Source organism: Canis lupus, chromosome 17, assembly GCF_011100685.1.
Source record: "Canis lupus familiaris isolate Mischka breed German Shepherd chromosome 17, alternate assembly UU_Cfam_GSD_1.0, whole genome shotgun sequence".
Taxonomy (NCBI): domain Eukaryota; kingdom Metazoa; phylum Chordata; class Mammalia; order Carnivora; family Canidae; genus Canis; species Canis lupus.
The window spans coordinates 22715664-22734415 of NC_049238.1; the positions used below are offsets into that span (position 1 = coordinate 22715664).

Here is an 18752-nt window from a genome sequence, read left to right on the forward strand (position 1 = left end):
TCAATGCATTAGAGTCAAAATGGACAGTCTCTAGAGACACCCCTTTCACTTCTGCATATTTGGCTAGGTATTTAATGTGCATGTTGAATGCAAAAGATAAACTAATAGTCTGTTAGACTATTTCAAAGTTGCTTTATTATAGTGATCTTAAAAGACAAAAACGTCAAAAAAATTTTTAATAAAAGACAAAGTGTTTGATATATTTTTCCATAAAATACATAACACAGTCTTTCAGGGTTTTTTTTTTAACTTTATGGAAAGGTGCTGAATGTTTATTAAATTTACTGCCTTTTTAAAAGTGTTCAAGAAATAATACAGAAAAAACAAAGTGCTGTATGAAGTTACCCATAATCCTGTTTTTGAGATAAGAACTGAAAATAGTTTTAGACTTATTTATTTGCTTATTCTTTTTATAGGCAAACGAAGGTTTAATATTAAATTGTGGAAGACCTTCACCGATTGTTTTAATTGTCTGCCTATAGCTGCCATTGTGGATGAAAAGATCTTCTGTTGTCACGGAGGTAGACTAATAAATTTGCTTTATGGGTTTTTCTTACTATCCTTCCATTGTTTAGAAAAGACCTATAGTAACTAAGATGCACACCATGGGAAAACAAAGCAGTGCTTGTTTGAAAACTCAGATCATTAAAACTGTTTTAAACATAGATAAAATCTTTTTTTTTAATAATAAATTTATTTTTTATTGGTGTTCAATTTGCCAACATACAGAATAACATCCAGTGCTTATCCCGTCAAGTGCCCCCCTCAGTGCCCGCCACCCAGTCACCCCCACCCCCTGCCCTCCTCCCCTTCCACCACCCCCAGTTCGTTTCCCAGAGTTAGGAGTCTTCCATGTTCTGTCTCCATTTCTGATATTTCCTACCCATTTCTTCTCCCTTCCCCTCTATTCCCTTTCGCTATTATTTATATTCCCCAAATGAATGAGACCATATGTTTGTCCTTCTCCGATTGACTTATTTCACTCAGCATAATACCCTCCAGTTCCATCCACGTCGAAGCAAATGGTGGGTATTTGTCATTTCTAATGGCTGAGTAATATTCCATTGTATACATAAACCACATCTTCTTTATCCATTCATCTTTCGATGGACACCGAGGCTCCTTCCACAGTTTGGCTATTGTGGACATTGCTGCTAGAAACATCGGGGTGCAGGTGTCCCGGCGTTTCATTGCATCTGAATCTTTGGGGTAAATCCCCAACAGTGCAATTGCTGGGTCGTAGGGCAGATCTATTTTTAACTCTTTGAGGAACCTCCACACAGTTTTCTAGAGTGGCTGTACCAGTTCACATTTCCACCAACAGTGCAAGAGGGTTCCCTTTTCTCCGCATCCTCTCCAACATTTGTGGTTTCCTGCCTTGTTAATTTTCCCCATTCTCACTGGTGTGAGGTGGTATCTCATTGTGGTTTTGATTTGTATTTCCCTGATGGCAAGTGATGCAGAGCATTTTCTCATGTGTGTGTTGGCCATGTCTATGTCTTCCTCTGTGAGATTTCTGTTCATGTCTTTTGCCCATTTCATGATTGGATTAAAATCTCTTTTAGTAACTGGAAATTTATGATTATTTATACAGAATGAAAATATAGTACTTACCTTTAAAGAATTTCATGTGTGAAGAGGATAGCCAGAGTTCTGTTTCAATAAACGTCTTTCCTTTACCTCAGTTTTGACAGAAAGATAGCCCTACTATTGGTAAAAATGAGAGGATCATGTTTATATTCCTGCCTATACTATAAATACTTTTCATCAGAATCGAAGTGTAATTGAGCTTGCTAGATTGTATATGAACTGATGTCTTGAGAAATTAAAAACCTATTGACAAAATGTATATTTCCAAAAAAAGTAAGATAAAGTATATTTCAGGGGTGCCTGGGTGGCTCAGTCTGTTGTGTCTGACTTTTGGTTTTGGCTTGGGTTTTGATCTTGGGATCCTGGGATCAAGCCCCATGTGGGGCTCCACACTTAGCAGGGAATCTGCTTCTCTCCCTCTTCTCCTCCCTGCCCCCTCCCATGTGTGCTTTCTCTAAAATCAATACATCTTTTTTTTAAAAGTATATTTCAAAACATACTGTGTAATGAATGGGATTTAATTCTGTCAAAGTACTTGTAGAGGCAGTGATTTTTATGAAGCCTGGAAAGGGAGAGAATTGTTAGACAAATGTTTATGGAAGCGTGGGTTTTGGAGGATGAGTAGACTTTGGAGAGGTAAAAAGAATTTGAGACAGGTTTTTTTATGTTTCTAGTTCAAGGAATGTGTGAAGACTGGCCTGACTAGAATGTCAAGTACATGTTGGGGAATGATAGGTATCAAATTATGGAGATTTGAATACTGAGCAAAGGAGTTTGTTGAATGGTTTAAAAGCCATATTGGATTTTTGTACAGGGAAGTAATTTAATGAAAATACTTTAAGAAAATTAATTTTTATCAATATACAGTAAGAATTAAGGTAAAAAAGTATTGAAAAGATAGATGTATTTGTCTAAGCCTGAGGTAAAAAATGATTTATTCTCTGATAGAACATATATCACTATACTAATTGAAATATTTTATAGTAGATACTAAACATTTAGGAAATAGTAGTTTTTGAACATTAACTAAAATTAGAAATGTATATAAAAAGTATGTGATGGTACTCTAAATTTATAAAAGAGAAATGCTAGCTTATATTTATGTACTACTTTAAAGATTGCAGAGTATTTTCATTTTTTCTCATCCTTCTGATCAACACTTAGGCTTTTAAGAAGGTCATGAACATGTTGGAGTAGGGTGTAGGAAGGCCTTATGAGACAGAGTGAGGCAATTAAACATGGAAGTAAACATGTTTAAGATTGGGTGGTAAAAAGTGGAAAGAGTGGTAGGAAGTATTGGAATTGGGTATGTTCCTGTAGAAGGGCAGGGAATGATTGGAAAGAAAGAAGAGTGGTAAGATTTCTTTCCTGGAGAAATCTTTTGAAATAAAAGGGAATTTTATTTCCCTGGTAGGGAAGAGTGGCAAATTCATAATCACAATGTTCTGTTACATCAAAGTGGGATTCTATTTAATAACTCAGTATATTAAAAGTGACATTAAAAAGGATACCTTAAGTATGTTTAATTTTATGTAGTGAATATACTTTGACTAAACGCTTCTTTATTTGAGTGAATATTGTTTAGATGTCAGTATTATAACTTCTCTTTTATTTATAGGACTGTCACCAGATCTGCAATCTATGGAACAGATTCGGAGAATTATGAGACCCACTGATGTCCCTGATACAGGTTGAGTATATAGAGAAACTTAGTTGATTTATGTAAAATGTTGACATGTTTGAACTTAATTATATACTTAGTGGAAGTAGAATTGGTTTATGTAATAAATAATAGAGCTTTTTTAATCATGAATAAGCTAACTACAGATTATTTGGAGTAATATATTTCACTTCCCGCTAATTATTTCCCAAGGTGCAATACTTTTACATTTCATATATAGCTGTAGTATGTTACTGTTAAACTTATCACAAAAGATCTTGTTATTGATCCTCCTTACTTTCCTGGCATTACTTCATTCATATCAATATTGGTTATGTCCTTCAAAAACTTAAAAATTAGTCAAAAAGAAGACCCCTGGTTGGCTTAGAGCATGCAACTCTTCATCTCCAGGTCATGAATTCAAATCCTACGTTGGGCATGGAGCCTACTTAAAAAGAATAGATAAATTTAAAAAATTTTTTTGACGGGTTTTAAAAAAAATTGATACGTGTTTTGATTAAAATAATCTTTCTTAGCTGAAAATACTTTTTAAAAATTATCTAGTAGTTTTCTGTTATTTTTTTGCCTCTTCTGTATTTCAAATTTGTAGAGCTCAGAAAGCTGTAGAGATACATGGTGAGTTTTGTGAAAAATTTGTGAAAGAATAATGAAAATTATTCAGACATTTAAAATAACTCCTAGGTAAGTAAAACAAGTCAAAGCAAAAGTAAATAAATTCCAGTTGAGGATAAATTTCTTTGTTGATTAACAAATGATAATTTAATTTTATAAATAAATTCTGGGCACAGTTGCCTTAGTTTTCTATTGGCTTTTAAACGGTAATTATTCATAGTCGAGTGCCAGTGTGTGTACTAAGACCTATACTAATCTTGGCATTCATACCATAAAATGCTATGATAACCTATGAATTAAATGCAGTAAAGGTCTGCTTTTTAGTTCACCTTTTGCTGAAGCCTATCAGTACCTTCCTTTATGGCATTTTCTGACTCTGAGTGTATGTGGTTTTTCCACAACATACCCCATTCTCCCAACACTTAAGTGAGTGTTTAACATTTTAATTTGATTCTGACACTAACTCATGGAGTTAGCTGGAACTCCACAGGTTAAGGGGTCCATTCCACAAGACCGCCCGCACTTAGGTTTTCAGCCTCCAGTGGGGTTCTCTGGAGACCCACACTACTGCCCAAAATTCTAGGATTCCCACAACCACATCTTCAGATGCTTTACTTATATTTGTCAGTTTTTCATAAAGGGATACAACCTCGGAACTGCCAAATGGAAGAGATTTGTAGAGGAGGGTATACTGGTTGGTGAATAGCTCCCACATCCTTTGGTATCAGTGTGTTCAACAACCAGAAGCTTCCCAAGTCTAATTGTTCAAGAGTTTTTATAGAGCATGTGATGTGATGAGCACTGGGTGTTATACTATATGTTTGCAAATTGAATTTATTAAAAAATTTTTTTTATTTAAGAGATTTTTTTTTTATAGAGCTCAATTTCCAGCCCTCCTCTCCAGAGGGAGAGGGCAGCTGAAAGTTCAAATCCTCTAAACATGTGTTTGGTCTTTCTGTTGACTGGCCCAAACCTGAAGGGCTCTAGGAGCCCCTAGATCACTTTATTAGCATAAACTCAGGTTTAGTAGAAAGGGGCTCTTTATGAATAACAAAAGATATCCCTGTCACTCAGGAAATTCCAAAGGTGTTATTAGGAGCTCTGTGCCAGGAATGGGAACAAAGAACAAATGTATCTTTATTATATCAAGCTGTCTTACTATTAAAAGCATTAACAGGGGCACCTGGGTGGCTTAGTTAGTCAGCCAGGTCTTGATCACAGGGTCCTGAGTTCAAGCTCCAAGTAGGGCTCCACTCTGGAAATGGAGCCTACTTTTAAGAGAAAAAAAGGCATTAACATAAGCAAAACTGTCCTTTCTCTCAATTTCTACCAGGTTTTTTTTTTTTTAAAAACAGATTTACATTATTTGATTAATTATCTCATTATCATTTGTGTAATCAGACCCACCTTTTGTGTGTTATAGTCATCAGTTCTCAACAAACTTGAAAATCTTCAAAATGAGGATTGTTTAGACTGCCATAAGGTCTAGAAATCCTTCTATATTAAGAACATCCTGTAAATGAAAAACCAGAGGTCTTATAGCTTACTGATAGAATTATTTATTGGTAATTTTGTAAAGGGAGTTGATTATTCATAAATAGGGCTGGACTAGATGGATTACTAAGTTTATTCCCTATTTTTTTCTCCATTTTCTACTCATAAGATCTAAAGAGTCTATAAAAATATAGTCTTTTTTAAATTTTTTATAAATTTTTATTTATTTATGATAGTCACACACAGAGAGAGAGAAAGGGGGGCAGAGACACAGGCAGAGGCAGAAGCAGTCTCCATGCCGGGAGCCCGACGTGGGATTCGATCCCGGGTCTCCTGGATCGCGCCCTGGGCCAAAAGCAGGCGCCAAACCGTTGCGCCACCCAGGGATCCCTAAAAATATAGTCATTAAAAAATCTTCATGAACCAATACGTAAGCAAAACATGGCTAAACCTTTAAATTGAACTGTTAGGAACATGCATTTGGTTATTTTATTTCAAGTGTGTTTGGATTGTTTTGCTCAGTGTATTGAAAGCTTGATAATGTTACGCGTCAAAATGCTACTAATGATTAAACATCAACCATTATAAACAGGTATAGAGATCCACTTGTCAGTAAGCCACTAACATACTGCATATAGTAGTTAAGTTGTCTCATAACTTACTTGTGCAAGTACATTGAGTACAAAAGGGGAAAAAAAGCATGGATTTTACCAGATTTTGATTATAATTCTAGAATAAATTTGACTAAACTTAATAGAAACTAGTATTTAAATAATAGGGCATGTGTATCACTATATTGTACACTTGAAACTAATATAACACTGTAAGTTAACTATAATGGAATTAAGAAATAAATAATGGGCCATTTATTTAAAATTTATATTTTAAATAAGGTATGATATAAATGTATATTTCAAGTCATCAGGTTCTGTTAGTATAGTTCAGACATAAGTCAGTTTCAAGGGTGAAGCAAGTTTTTGAAATGTTGAAAATGGTCTTTTAGGCTTTGGTATTTATAATCTTTAGAAGTTTAATTTATAAATTCATACTTTTTTTTAAAAACAACCAAATGATTGTGATATTTGTTCATTAGGACTTGAATTATAAAATATCCAAATCTTGACTCTGAGATTACCTTGATTCCATTATGTTTGAAAAATCCACATTGTTGTTACCATTATTTTATCTTATATGCATGTAGACTGTCATATTTCCCAAATAATTCTGAAAGCAACTGTATTCTAGTTTTATTGTCACCTTAAAATTGGAGATTAATATCTTGGTTTCCTGCTCATTGCTTCACTTTAGAAAACAAACTAGAAAATAGCATTATAGAGCACTGGTGGTGTGTCGGGGTTAGCCTGTGTGTGTTTTAAAAAATCAGTTTGTGGTTCTTGAGAAATCAGAAAGAGCTTGTAAATTGAGACTATCTCATTGGATTTTGTATGCTGGTGGACTTCTTAAATCATCATAGCAGGAGCGTAGGAAATAGTGATAGAAATTAAGAGTACATTACCACCAATTCTACAAGGTGTTTTTAGAGAATTCTCCTATTTTTTTTTTAATTTTTTTTATTTATTTATGATAGTCACACAGAGAGAGAGAGAGGCAGAGACACAGGCAGAGGGAGAAGCAGGCTCCATGCACCGGGAGCCCGACATGGGATTCGATCCCGGGTCTCCAGGATCGTGCCCTGGGCCAAAGGCAGGCGCCAAACCGCTGTGCCACCCAGGGATCCCGAGAATTCTCCTATTAAGACAGACTATATCATGACTCGAAGTTCTCCTTTCCTGATAGAACCTGTATTATGAAGTTTATGAATCGTCAAAAAAAAAAAAAAAAAAACTGGCTCATTTTAAAAACAAATCATCCCTTAATGCTGATTTCTCCTTTCCTTGGCACCATAGCTCTTACCAAAGTACTTAATATCACCATCTCAACATCCACCCCTCTTCATCTCACTACAGTTTGACTTCTAACCATTTTCTTCTCATCCATCAAGAAACTACTTTCGTAAAGATTTGATGATATACTTCTAAGTGCCACATTTTTTGCCTTTTGTCCTGTTCCACTTATTCATTGTACCTGAATCTTAACCATTTCCTATGTCTGGATAATTTTTACCCCTTTAAGGAGATCTCTGCTGTTCTAATTAATCTCTTCCTTTTGTTTTGGTTATTCCTTCTCAATATTTTTTTGCTCACTCCCCTTTCTCCTTCCTCTGCCTCTATTAAATATTTGCTTCCTCAGAATTCATGTACTGGTCTTGTCACTTGACATTCCCAAGGCAGTCTGAGTCCCTCCTAAGGTTTATACAACAGTGAGTATGACAAAGATACTCATAAATATTTTTAGCTCTGACCTCTTTTCTTTTGCCTGGAACTAAAGCCAAGGATCTGTTCTGATTTTGTTCATCCATATTTCATTTAAATCTTCTAGGTCTTTGTAGAAAATGTTTTCTTCCCTCAAATTGGTCATTAGGTTAAATACAGTTTCATTTGAAATCTCAGTTGGGTTCACAAAATTACACAAACTGTTGGGGAAATACGTATGTGGAAGAACAAAGGATTGAAATTAACCAAGACAATCCTGAAGAAAACTAAGTTGGGATATTACCCCTACCAGATATAAAGATTATTTAAAAGCCTTAGTATATTATTTGGCTTAGGAATAAATGAAATAGATTAATTGAATAGATTGGCACCTAGAAATAGTGTAAGTAACCTCTATTCTGGAAATGCTGCTGGGTCAATTGCTTATCCATATGGAGAAACTGTACAAAAGGTGAATAGCCAAGATGCCTGGGTGGCTCAGCGGTTGAGCGCCTGCCTTCGGCCCAGGGCGTAATCCAGAAGTCCTGGGATCAAGTCCCACATCGGGCTCCCTGCATGGGGCCTGCTTCTCTCTCTCTCTGTGTCTCTGCCTCTCTCTCTCTGTCTCTCATGAATAAATGAATAAAATCTTTTAAAAAAAATGTGAACAGCCTTTTCTATGTATTGTGTGCTTAGAGTGTGCCATACATGTATTTCCTCTATGTGGAAAGTTGGAAAGTGCTACTTTCAGCCAGGCGAAGTTACAGTTACATGATTGGGTTAGCAAAGAGTGGCTAAATTTGGCAGACTGGGATACTAGGGAGCATGAGAAAAATTGTGATACAGTTTACAAACTTTGTTTTTTCATTGCTATGTTTTTATTCTTTAAAGGTTTGCTCTGTGATTTGCTGTGGTCTGACCCAGATAAGGATGTGCAAGGCTGGGGAGAAAATGATCGTGGTGTTTCCTTCACTTTTGGAGCTGATGTAGTCAGTAAATTTCTGAATCGTCATGATTTAGACTTGATTTGTCGAGCTCATCAGGTACGAAATATAAAAATTTTGAATATTTTAGTATTTATTAACATCACACAAATCTGCTTTTTTTGTTTTTGAGGAAAATGAGACCCAAGAAAGCTAATTCTGCAAGGAAAGTAGTAGGTGAGATGATGCCTATACCTTGATCTCACAATTAACAATCTAATGAGCTGTTAACCCTTCTCACCCTCTGAGAGGAAATGTTTCAAGCCAATACATTTTTGTAGTATATTGCAACGCTGACAGATTTGTTTGGTGCTTGTCTGAAGCTCTCTAGAAATATTTGATCCCGTTTTAATATGATGTTTATGTATTTTAGATAAGAATCCAATGACAATAGTGTTAAAGGACACTTGAGACAATTGGAAAAATTGTTATAGACTGGGCATTAGATATTAAGGAGTTATTGTTTGTTATTTTAACCTTGTGAGAATAGTATTATTATGTAAGAAGGACATCCATATTTTTAGAAATGCATACTCCGGTATATAGAGGTAAGATGACATGTCTAGGATTTGCTTTAAAACATATCAGCAGGGCACCTGGCTAGCTCAGTCAGTAGACCATGCGACTCTTGATCTCAGCCTGTTGAGTTCAAGCCTCAGGTTTGGTGTTGAGATTACTTAAAAAAAAAAACAAAAACAAAAACACCTCAGCAGAAAGAAAAGGAGGATAAATGAAACAAATGTAGCAGAATCCTGGTAATTACTAAATCAAGGTGGTAAGTAAATGAGAGTTTATTGGACTCTACCTTCTATATACAGTTTAGGTTTACATATTTGGTTGCGTTGGGTTTTTTTGTTTTTGGTTTTGTTTTGTTTTTAATGCCTACCACCACTACTATATTGTATAATCTTTAGGGAGGAGATTGAGACTTGTTGACTTTTAAATATCTATTGCCTTTTAAACTTATATACTGTGTGTGTTTAGTGTTTAAATAAATGAATTAACAAAAGCTTATTTTAATGATTTAACATATCAAGTCCTCTTGTTCCCTAAAACAAAACTGGTATGAAGTAAATTCACTGAAAGGTATCTTTATAAATTTTTTTCTCACTACTTTTGAGAGTACTAAAAGTTTGAAATTTGTAAGTATAATACTTTTAAAGATTCCTTGTTTTATTTCTTTGTTAAAGCAGGGTTTATTAAGTATATGCTATTCTACAACACTTCCCTTTTGAACGGGGCTTTATTACCCATGGCACTTGATTACTACTTTGTGTAATCCTGTGGGTAAACAAAGATGACTAGCTTCTCATTTTTTGCATATGTTGTGTGTCACATGCCTTTTTCCTAACAGAGTTCCCTAGTTGAGTTGAAATGAAGTCACATCCCCAAATCCTCTGCTTTTGGCAAAGTTTTCTTTGGTAAATAACTGTGTTTATGATTTAACTAATTAATATAGTACCTACTACTAGGTAACAGTGCAGAGTTGCTAAGTTTCCTAATAAGGTACCCATTGATTTAGCTTAGGTTTCCATTCACTGATCTTTTCAAGAATGGACAATGATTTTTTAAAAAAGTTGTTGTTGAACTGTGTTTATTTGGACAGTCTTTTTCCAGACACTTGCAAAATCTTATTCTGCTTATTTTCAAACATATTATCTCTAAAATTAAGAGACTTATGCTGGGAAACACCACAAACTACAAATACATCCTTTTAAAATAAACCTGTTCATTTAGTAAATGTGTGAATGAATAAATGAACAAGCAAACTTGTTGAAGAATTCAAAGAATATGAGTGCCAAACATTATGTATGGCTGAGCTGGGGTAGCTAAGGTGACCAAGATCATAGCGGAAAAGGTTAATATCTAAATCCTAGAAGTGTGTGCCTGATAACTAAGGTAGGAATTATTTAAAAATGTCAATAATTTTCGAGGAGCCTAAGTGGCCCAGTTAAGAGTCTAATTCTTGCTTTCAGCTCAGGTCATGATCTGAGGATCCTGAGATCAAGCCCATGTGGGCCTCTATACAGAGTCTGCTTGTCCCTCTCCCTCTGCTCCTCCCCCTGCACATGTACATGCTCTGTCTCGTAAATAAAATCTTTAAATATATATATAAATTAATAATAAAGGTAAATTATTTTGGAGGTCCTTTCTTTTTTTTATTTTTTAAAAATTCTTTCAGAGAGAGCGTGAACATGAGTGGGGGGGAGGAGAGGGACAGACTGAGCTGAGCGCAGAGTCTGACGCGCGGCTCAAGTCTCTGGACCCTGAGATCATGACCTGAGCTGAAATAAAGATTCAGTGCTTAACTGACCAAGCCACTCAGGCGCCCCTGAAGGTGCTTTCTTATTAGCAAGTATTGTTAAGATAATTTTGCTGAATCAAAGGATGGCTTAAAGACTTCAAAAAATTATTATTGCCTACCGTGAATAAATATATAATGTTTGTGTCATTGCCTCTATCTCTCAGATTTGTAGAGCTGAGAAACATAAATTGTTTAAATCACTCAGAAATTGGCTATCTAGATTCTAGAAATCATGTTAAATCATTAAAGAATTAAGGATTCTATAGTTGTGATATAATGCCATCATCTAAGAAGTATTTGATGTCCAAGGTTCCTGGAGATACTATACTGATTAGCATATGTAATGCCTTGGAAATGGTATGGTATGGTTTTAGATATTCAGTTATCACAAATATACTGTTACTTCATTTAAGCTAAGTCCTTACCATTATAGAAAAGGCTTACCAATTTTAATATTTTTAGACAAGTTTAAAAATAAAGTAGTGTATATTTTTAGGTCTTTTTTTTTGTCATATTAATCTCAATAATATAGACAGTTGAGAATTAGCTATAATTAGGTGTGTTTTTTCTTTTGACCTTTCCTTTTACAGGTAGTAGAAGATGGATATGAATTTTTTGCTAAACGACAATTGGTAACCCTATTTTCAGCCCCAAATTACTGTGGCGAGTTTGATAATGCTGGTGGAATGATGAGTGTGGATGAAACTTTGATGTGTTCATTTCAGGTATGATATAATTATTTATAATTTATTTATATTTGTTTATATTTATATATAAATCAGTTTTATTTAAAAGTGATTATCACAGATTTGTTAGAGATTTCTGTTTTTATTCACAAAGATTCTAGACTTTTTGGTACATATCAAATATTAAGAGTTTGGGAGAACCTAAGTTAGTCATTTTTTTTTTTTTTTTTTAATTTTTATTTATTTATGATAGTCACAGAGAGAGAGAGAGAGAGAGGCAGAGACACAGGCAGAGGGAGAAGCAGGCTCTATGCACTGGGAGCCCGACGTGGGATTTGATCCCGGGTCTCCAGGATCACGCCCTGGGCCAAAGGCAGGCGCTAAACCGCTGCGCCACCCAGGGATCCCTAAGTTAGTCATTCTTGATGCAGGTGTTTAAATTGTTAAATTCCTATATGACTTCTTTAGGGGCTTACCTACTAAAAGAATGTGAATTCAACGAATAGCTTAAATTTTGTTTCCTTTTGCAAGAAATATACCAACTCTGGTTTTATAGTGTGCTATTTAAAATCATTCTTGTTCACAAGCACAGGAACTTGACCTTATCCTTCAAATTTTAACATAGTGGGATTAGATTAATTTCTTTTTCACTGAGATACTATGATGCTCTGAATAGTTTTAAGAGATGCTTCATGAATCTTTTTTACACATTTTGTGTAAATATTGAAATTTTCTGTCTATAATGTATGTTAAAACTCAATTTACACCCACCAGAATAAATACAATAAAGTCAGACAATAACAAGTATTGGTGAGGATGTAGAGAAGTTGGAACCTTCATAACATTGATGATGGGAATGTAAAATGCTTTTGGAAACAGTATGGTAGTTCCTCAAAAGGTTAATTTAAACATTAAGTTTTTATATGGCCCAGCAATCCAACTCCTAGGTATGCCCAAAAGAATTGAAGGGCAGGTATTCAAATACAGGTATGTGCATATTCATAGGATCATTGTTTATAATGCCAAAAAGTGGAAACAACGCAGATGTCCATTAAGTAAAAATGAAAACAAAATGTGTGAGATCCCTTGGTGGCGCAGCGGTTTGGCGCCTGCCTTTGGCCCAGGGCGCGATCCTGGAGACCCGGGATCGAATCCCACATCGGGCTCCTGGTGCATGGAGCCTGCTTCTCCCTCTGCCTGTGTCTCTGCCTCTCTCTCTCTCTGTGACAATCATAAATAAATAAAAAAGTTTAAAAAAAAAAAAGAAAGAAAACAAAATGTGGCATATCCATTAAATGACATATTATTTGATAATTAACAGTAATGAAGTACTGATACATACTACAACATGAATGAACCTGAAGAATATTATCTCTGTGAAAAGAGCCAGTCACAAAAGACCACATATTGTATGATTTGATTTATGTGAAATAGCCAGAAAAGACAAATCAATAGAAAAAGATTAGTGTTTCCTTGGAGTTCAAGGGAGTTAGAGTAGTAGAGAATGAAAATGGGGAGTGATTGCTTATGGGAGAGATTTCTTTTGGTGTGACAAAAACTCTAAAATTAATTATAGCAGTGGTTGTACATTCTGTAAATACTTTAAAAATCGTCAACTTGTACATTGTTTAAACAGTTGGACTTTAATATAAAATATATTTTAAAAATTTTTTAAGGGGCAGTCCCAGTGGCTTAGCGGTTTAGCGCCTGCCTTTGGCCCAGGGCATGATCCTAGAGACCCAGGATCGAGTCCCACATCGGGCTCCCTGCATGGAGCCTGCTTCTTCCTCTGCCTGTCTGTGTCTTTGCCTCTCCCTCTCCCTCTCTCTGTGTCTCAAATAAATAAAAAAATCTTTAAAAAAAATTTTTTTTAAAGATCTACATGTAAAAAAGTAAGGCGAAAGAGGTTGTGACTACCCTCTAAATAAATAGTGGCAAAGTTTGTTAACATACAGTGTAATAATAGTTTCAGGAGTAGGATTTAGTGATTGGTCACTTAGGTGTAACACTTAGTGCTCATCATAACCAGTGCCCTCCTTAATACACACCACTCATTTAACCTCTACCCCTGCTTACCTCCCTCCATCAACCCTCAGTTTGTTCCTATAGTTAAGAATCTATTTTACGGTTTATGGTTTGCTTCTCTCCCTTTTTGCCCCTATGCTTCTCTCTTTTTTTGTATGATACTTGTCCTTTTCAGACTGACTTATTTCACTTAGCATAATACACTCTAGTTCCATTCATGTGGAAGTGGCAAGATTTCACTCTTTTCTATGGTTAGAGTAGTACTCCATTGTATATCTATACCACATCTTTATTCATCAGTCAATGGACATTTGATCTCTTGCCATAATTTGGCTCTTGTTGATAATGCTGCTGAAAATATCAGGGTGCATGTCTTCCTTTGATTCAGTATTTTTGTACCTTTTGGGTAAATACCTAGTCGTGCAATTGCTGAGTCTTAGGGTAGTTCTTTTTTTTTTTTTTTTTTTTTTTTTTATGATAGTCACAGAGAGAGAAAGAGAGGCAGAGACATAGGCAGAGGGAGAAGCAGGCTCCATGCACCGGGAGCCCGACGTGGGATTCGATCCCGGGTCTCCAGGATCATGCCCTGGGCCAAAGGCAGGCGCTAAACCGCTGCGCCACCCAGGGATCCCGAGTCTTAGGGTAGTTCTATTGTTAACTTTCTGAGGGACCTCTGGACTGGCTGCACCACTTTGCATTCCCACCAACGGTGTAAGAAGGTTCCCCTTTCTCCGCATCCTCGCCAACATCTGTTGTTTCCTATGTTAAATTTAGCCATTCTGACAGGTGTGAGATATCGTAGTTTTGATTTGTATTTCTCTGATGATAAGTGATGTTGAGCATCTTATGTGTCTATCCAGCTTAGTCTTTTGACTTATAAACTGAGTGTTCTTTCCTCACCACAGAGGTACATTAATTAAGACTTTTTTTTTTCACCTGGGGATTCCTGGGTGGCTCAGTCGTTTAAGTGTCCAACTCTTCAGGGTCGTGAGATTGAACTGGCATGCTGGGAGTGGAGCCTCGCTGAAGATTCTCTCTCTCCCTTTACCCAACCCCCATGTACACACCCTCTCTCTCTTTCAAAATAAAGAAATTATTTAACTAAATGAAAATAATTTTTTCTTTTTACTTAAAGGATTGGATAGTTGATAGGATTTGTGTGCTTGAGCTTTTGTTAATTATCGGGAATGACAAATAATAACAGTATTCAAATATTTAGTCATTTGCACACTTTAAATGTGATAAATGTGCTTGGAACTTTTCTGGGGTTTTTTTCTATATTTTAATTGCAATTTATGTAATTATGTAAATATTTATAATTTGTTATTTCTTGAAAAGCCCACTTTTATAATGATTTTCTTAAATTTACTGCACTTGAAAGAATAACACTATTAATAAATTATTTGCTTTAAGATATTGAAACCATCTGAAAAGAAAGCTAAGTACCAGTATGGTGGACTGAATTCAGGACGTCCTGTCACTCCACCTCGAACAGCTAATCCGCCGAAGAAAAGGTGAAGAAAGGAACTCTGTAAAGAAACCATCAGATTTGTTAAGGACATACTTCATAATATATAAGTGTGCACTGTAAAACCATCCAGCCATTTGACACCCTTTATGATGTCACACCTTTAACTTAAGGAGACGGGTAAAGGATCTTAAATTTTTTTCTAATAGAAAGATGTGCTACACTGTATTCTAATAAGTATACCTGTTATAATATTCAGCAAAGTTAAATCCAAATTCAAAATTACCCATTAAAGTTACATCTTCACGTATCACAGTTTTTAAAGTTGAAAGCATCCCAGTTAAACTAGATGTGATAGTTAAACCAGATGAAAGCATGATGATCCATCTGTGTAATGTGGTTTTAGTGTTGCTTGGTTGTTTAATTATTTTGAGCTTGTTTTGTTTTGTTTTGTTTTTGCTAGAATAATGGCAAATATTTCACATTTTTTTCCCTGAACATTTTTACAAGTGAAATGTGGGAAGAGCTTTAAAGACATTCACCAACTATTATTTTCCCTTGCTTATTTACTTATGTACCTGTTTGATCTTACTAAGAAAACTTAATGCCTCATTACAATAAAAAGGAATTTTAGAGATCGATATTTTTTAAAAAACAGGCAAACTATCCAATCCAGTGATTGAATCAAACAGTTTGGGCAAACTTTACAGCTGATAGTGAATATTTTGCTTTATTACAGAAATTGCCACTGATTTGGATTTGTGCACTCTAATTTTTAACTTATTGATGCTCTATTGTGCAGTAGCATTTCATTTAACTTTAAGATAAGGCTCATATAGTATTACCCAACTAGTTGGTAATGTGATTATGTGGTACCTTGGCTTTAGGTTTTAATTCGCACGAAACACCTTTTGGCATGCTTAACTTTCTGGTAACACCCTCACCTGCATTGGTTTTGTTTTTTTGGGGTTTTTTTTGTTGTTGTTGTTGTTGCTATTTGTTTTTAGATCCACAGAACATGAGAATCCTTTTTTGACAAGCCTTGGAAAGCTGACACTATCTCTTTTTTCCTCCCTCTGTACGAAGGATGTATTTAAATGAATGCTGGTCAGTGGGACATTTTGTCAAAATGGTTATTGGGTGCTTAACTGTCTAATATTGCCATGTGAATGTTGTATACGATTGTAAGGCTTATGTCACTAAAGATTTTTATTCTGATTTTTCATGATCAAAGTTCATACAATATTGTATAGACATGCTTTGTAGTGAACTATAGTAGCAATAATTTCTGTACATGATCAAGGGTTTATTGCAGCATTTCTTTTCCTGTTCTCTTTTTTTAAAGGGTTAGTATTAACAAATGACAAGGAGTAGAAGAGTCAACATAAAGATTTTAGAAGGAGAACTTATAGGACACAGATTTGTGATTCTTTGGATGAGACCCTTTTGAATGTGATTCTAAAAGCTTTTATTGAGTATTGTCAAATTTGTAAGCTTCATAGAGATGGACATCATATTTATAATGCCCTTCTATATGTGCTACCATTGATGTGAAATTCTTGACCTTAATATTGTCTTTGAAAATGTTCAATTGAGAATTCTGTTAACTTACATTTTATGAATTGGCGTATTGTATTACTGCAAGAGATTTGATTTTCAGCACAGTGCAAAAGTTCTTTCAAATGCATATGTCTTTTTTTTTTTTTTTTTCTAATTCCATTTTGTTTTAAAGCACATTTTAAATGTAGTTTTCTCATTTAGTAAAAGTTGTCTAATTGATATGAAGCCTGACTGGTCACTTTATTCCTTTTTTTTTTTTTTTTCCTTTTACAATGAGACATTTAAACACATTCTGTTCAAACAGATTTTAATGTCTTTGACATACATTGAGTTGATTCTTTTCTGGAAGTGTTCATGTACTACATGTGATGTATTAGGTTACACAGGCTTTTATGTGATGTGATTTAAATATTTTCTTAATCTGAGTGTAAGTTGAGCAATTTCTAATAGAATTTTAGATGTACTCTTAGTAGTCATAGGAAGAAGTCTAGAAAAATAAACCTTTGGTAAGAGACAGGGCAGTCTTATTAATCTCAGTGTTAGAACATTAATTTGGATTTAACTTACTGTGGTTTTTTTATAATAATTCATCCAGGTCAGTGTTGAATATGAAAAAATAATCACTAAGCAAATTAGTACTGGTCACTAAATTTGAAGGGTAGAAATTTATCATGTTTAAACATTATTCAAGCTGTGGGACTCCTGGCTGGCTCAGTTGGGAGAGTATATGACCCTTGATCCTCAGGGTTGTGAGTTTGAGCCCCGCGTTGGATGTAGAGATTACTAAAATAAATAAATAAACATTCAGGTGATCTTAAAACTACTTTAAAGTTTTTGTCATATAATGTGTTACAAATACTACTTAGTTGGTAACACTGCTACTTCAGGTAAATAAAACTTCATTTCTTAGGAGAAAATTATCCTGTGATTCTAGTGTCACTAGTTTATATCATTCTTCCTCTCTGATTTTTAATGATTTCTATATTCAAATTTATGTTTAATCCAAATGTCATGACGTTTAAAATCAAACATGCTGATGTGATGGATCAGAGAGTATTGGGTTACGTTTTTATTTGTTCCTGAATGGAAAGAATCAACTACAGTGTGCTACCCTTGTGTTTGAAACTTTAACATTCATTGTTTTAATTTTGCCTCAGGACAAATTTAATCATGATCATCAAGCCTGGTTTGTGCCAAATGTTGAGTCAGAATACCAGCAAGAGGAATTTTAAAGCTTAAAAAGGTGGTCGGTTAATTGAAAGTGTTCAGAGAATATATATGCCTTTCAAAAAAATAATTCATCTGAGGGAAAGCCAGGAACATCTTGAGATGTGTTCCTTAAGAATATGAAAGTGTATTTATTGAGCCAAGGAATTGAAATAGTATAAGTTCAGGTATGTTCCTTTGTTTCCTTGGCAACTATAATTCTTGAACCAAAGAACAGTTATTTTCTTTCACATCTTTACACTAAAAATGTGTTTAGGGAAGGAAAATAGGTTTACTCTGCTTTTGCTACCTTGACCTAATCCACTTCTGTGTTTCCTTATGCATCCATCCCTTAATCAAAGCTGTGCCTGAGAAGACACTAAAAAGCCTGACTATACCAGTGGCATCCCCTTAGAAATACTATGTCCCCTTTGCAAATAGTTTTCAGTGTTTTATAATTTCCTTAAACAGCTAAGAAGCGGTTAAAAGGATTTTAAAGTGACCGCATACCTTGCAAAATGAACAAGAGTTAAATAAGACATAAACTGATTAAGTGTAAATATACATGCAGAGTTTTATTATGTTTATTCTCTTTAAACTGTTTCTTCATGGGACGCCTGGGTGGCTCAGCGGTTGAGTGTCTGCCTTTGGCTCAGGGTGGGGGGGGGGGAGGGGGGGCTCTGCAATAAACGTGGAGCCTGCTTAAGATTTTTTCTCTCCTTCCTCCCCTCCCCACAACTCACAACTTACTCTCTCTCAAAAATTTTTTTATTTAATTTTAAAAATATGAGAAGTGTGTCCAGTTACTTAAGGAAAGATTTCATAGCTAG

The 18752-nt window shown here is 35.0% G+C and overlaps 1 protein-coding gene across 1 annotated transcript in view; it reads left to right on the top strand.

The window, feature by feature from the left end:
• The window catches only part of PPP1CB (protein phosphatase 1 catalytic subunit beta), a 37396-nt gene extending 22181 nt beyond the window's left edge, over positions 1–15215 (top strand). The window contains 5 exon segments of the mRNA NM_001003034.1: positions 417–521; positions 3209–3280; positions 8581–8732; positions 11568–11702; positions 15102–15215. Of these exon segments, the coding sequence (NP_001003034.1) occupies positions 417–521; positions 3209–3280; positions 8581–8732; positions 11568–11702; positions 15102–15206 (569 nt within the window). The 3' untranslated portion in view covers positions 15207–15215.
• The last annotated feature ends 3537 nt before the right edge of the window (positions 15216–18752 follow it).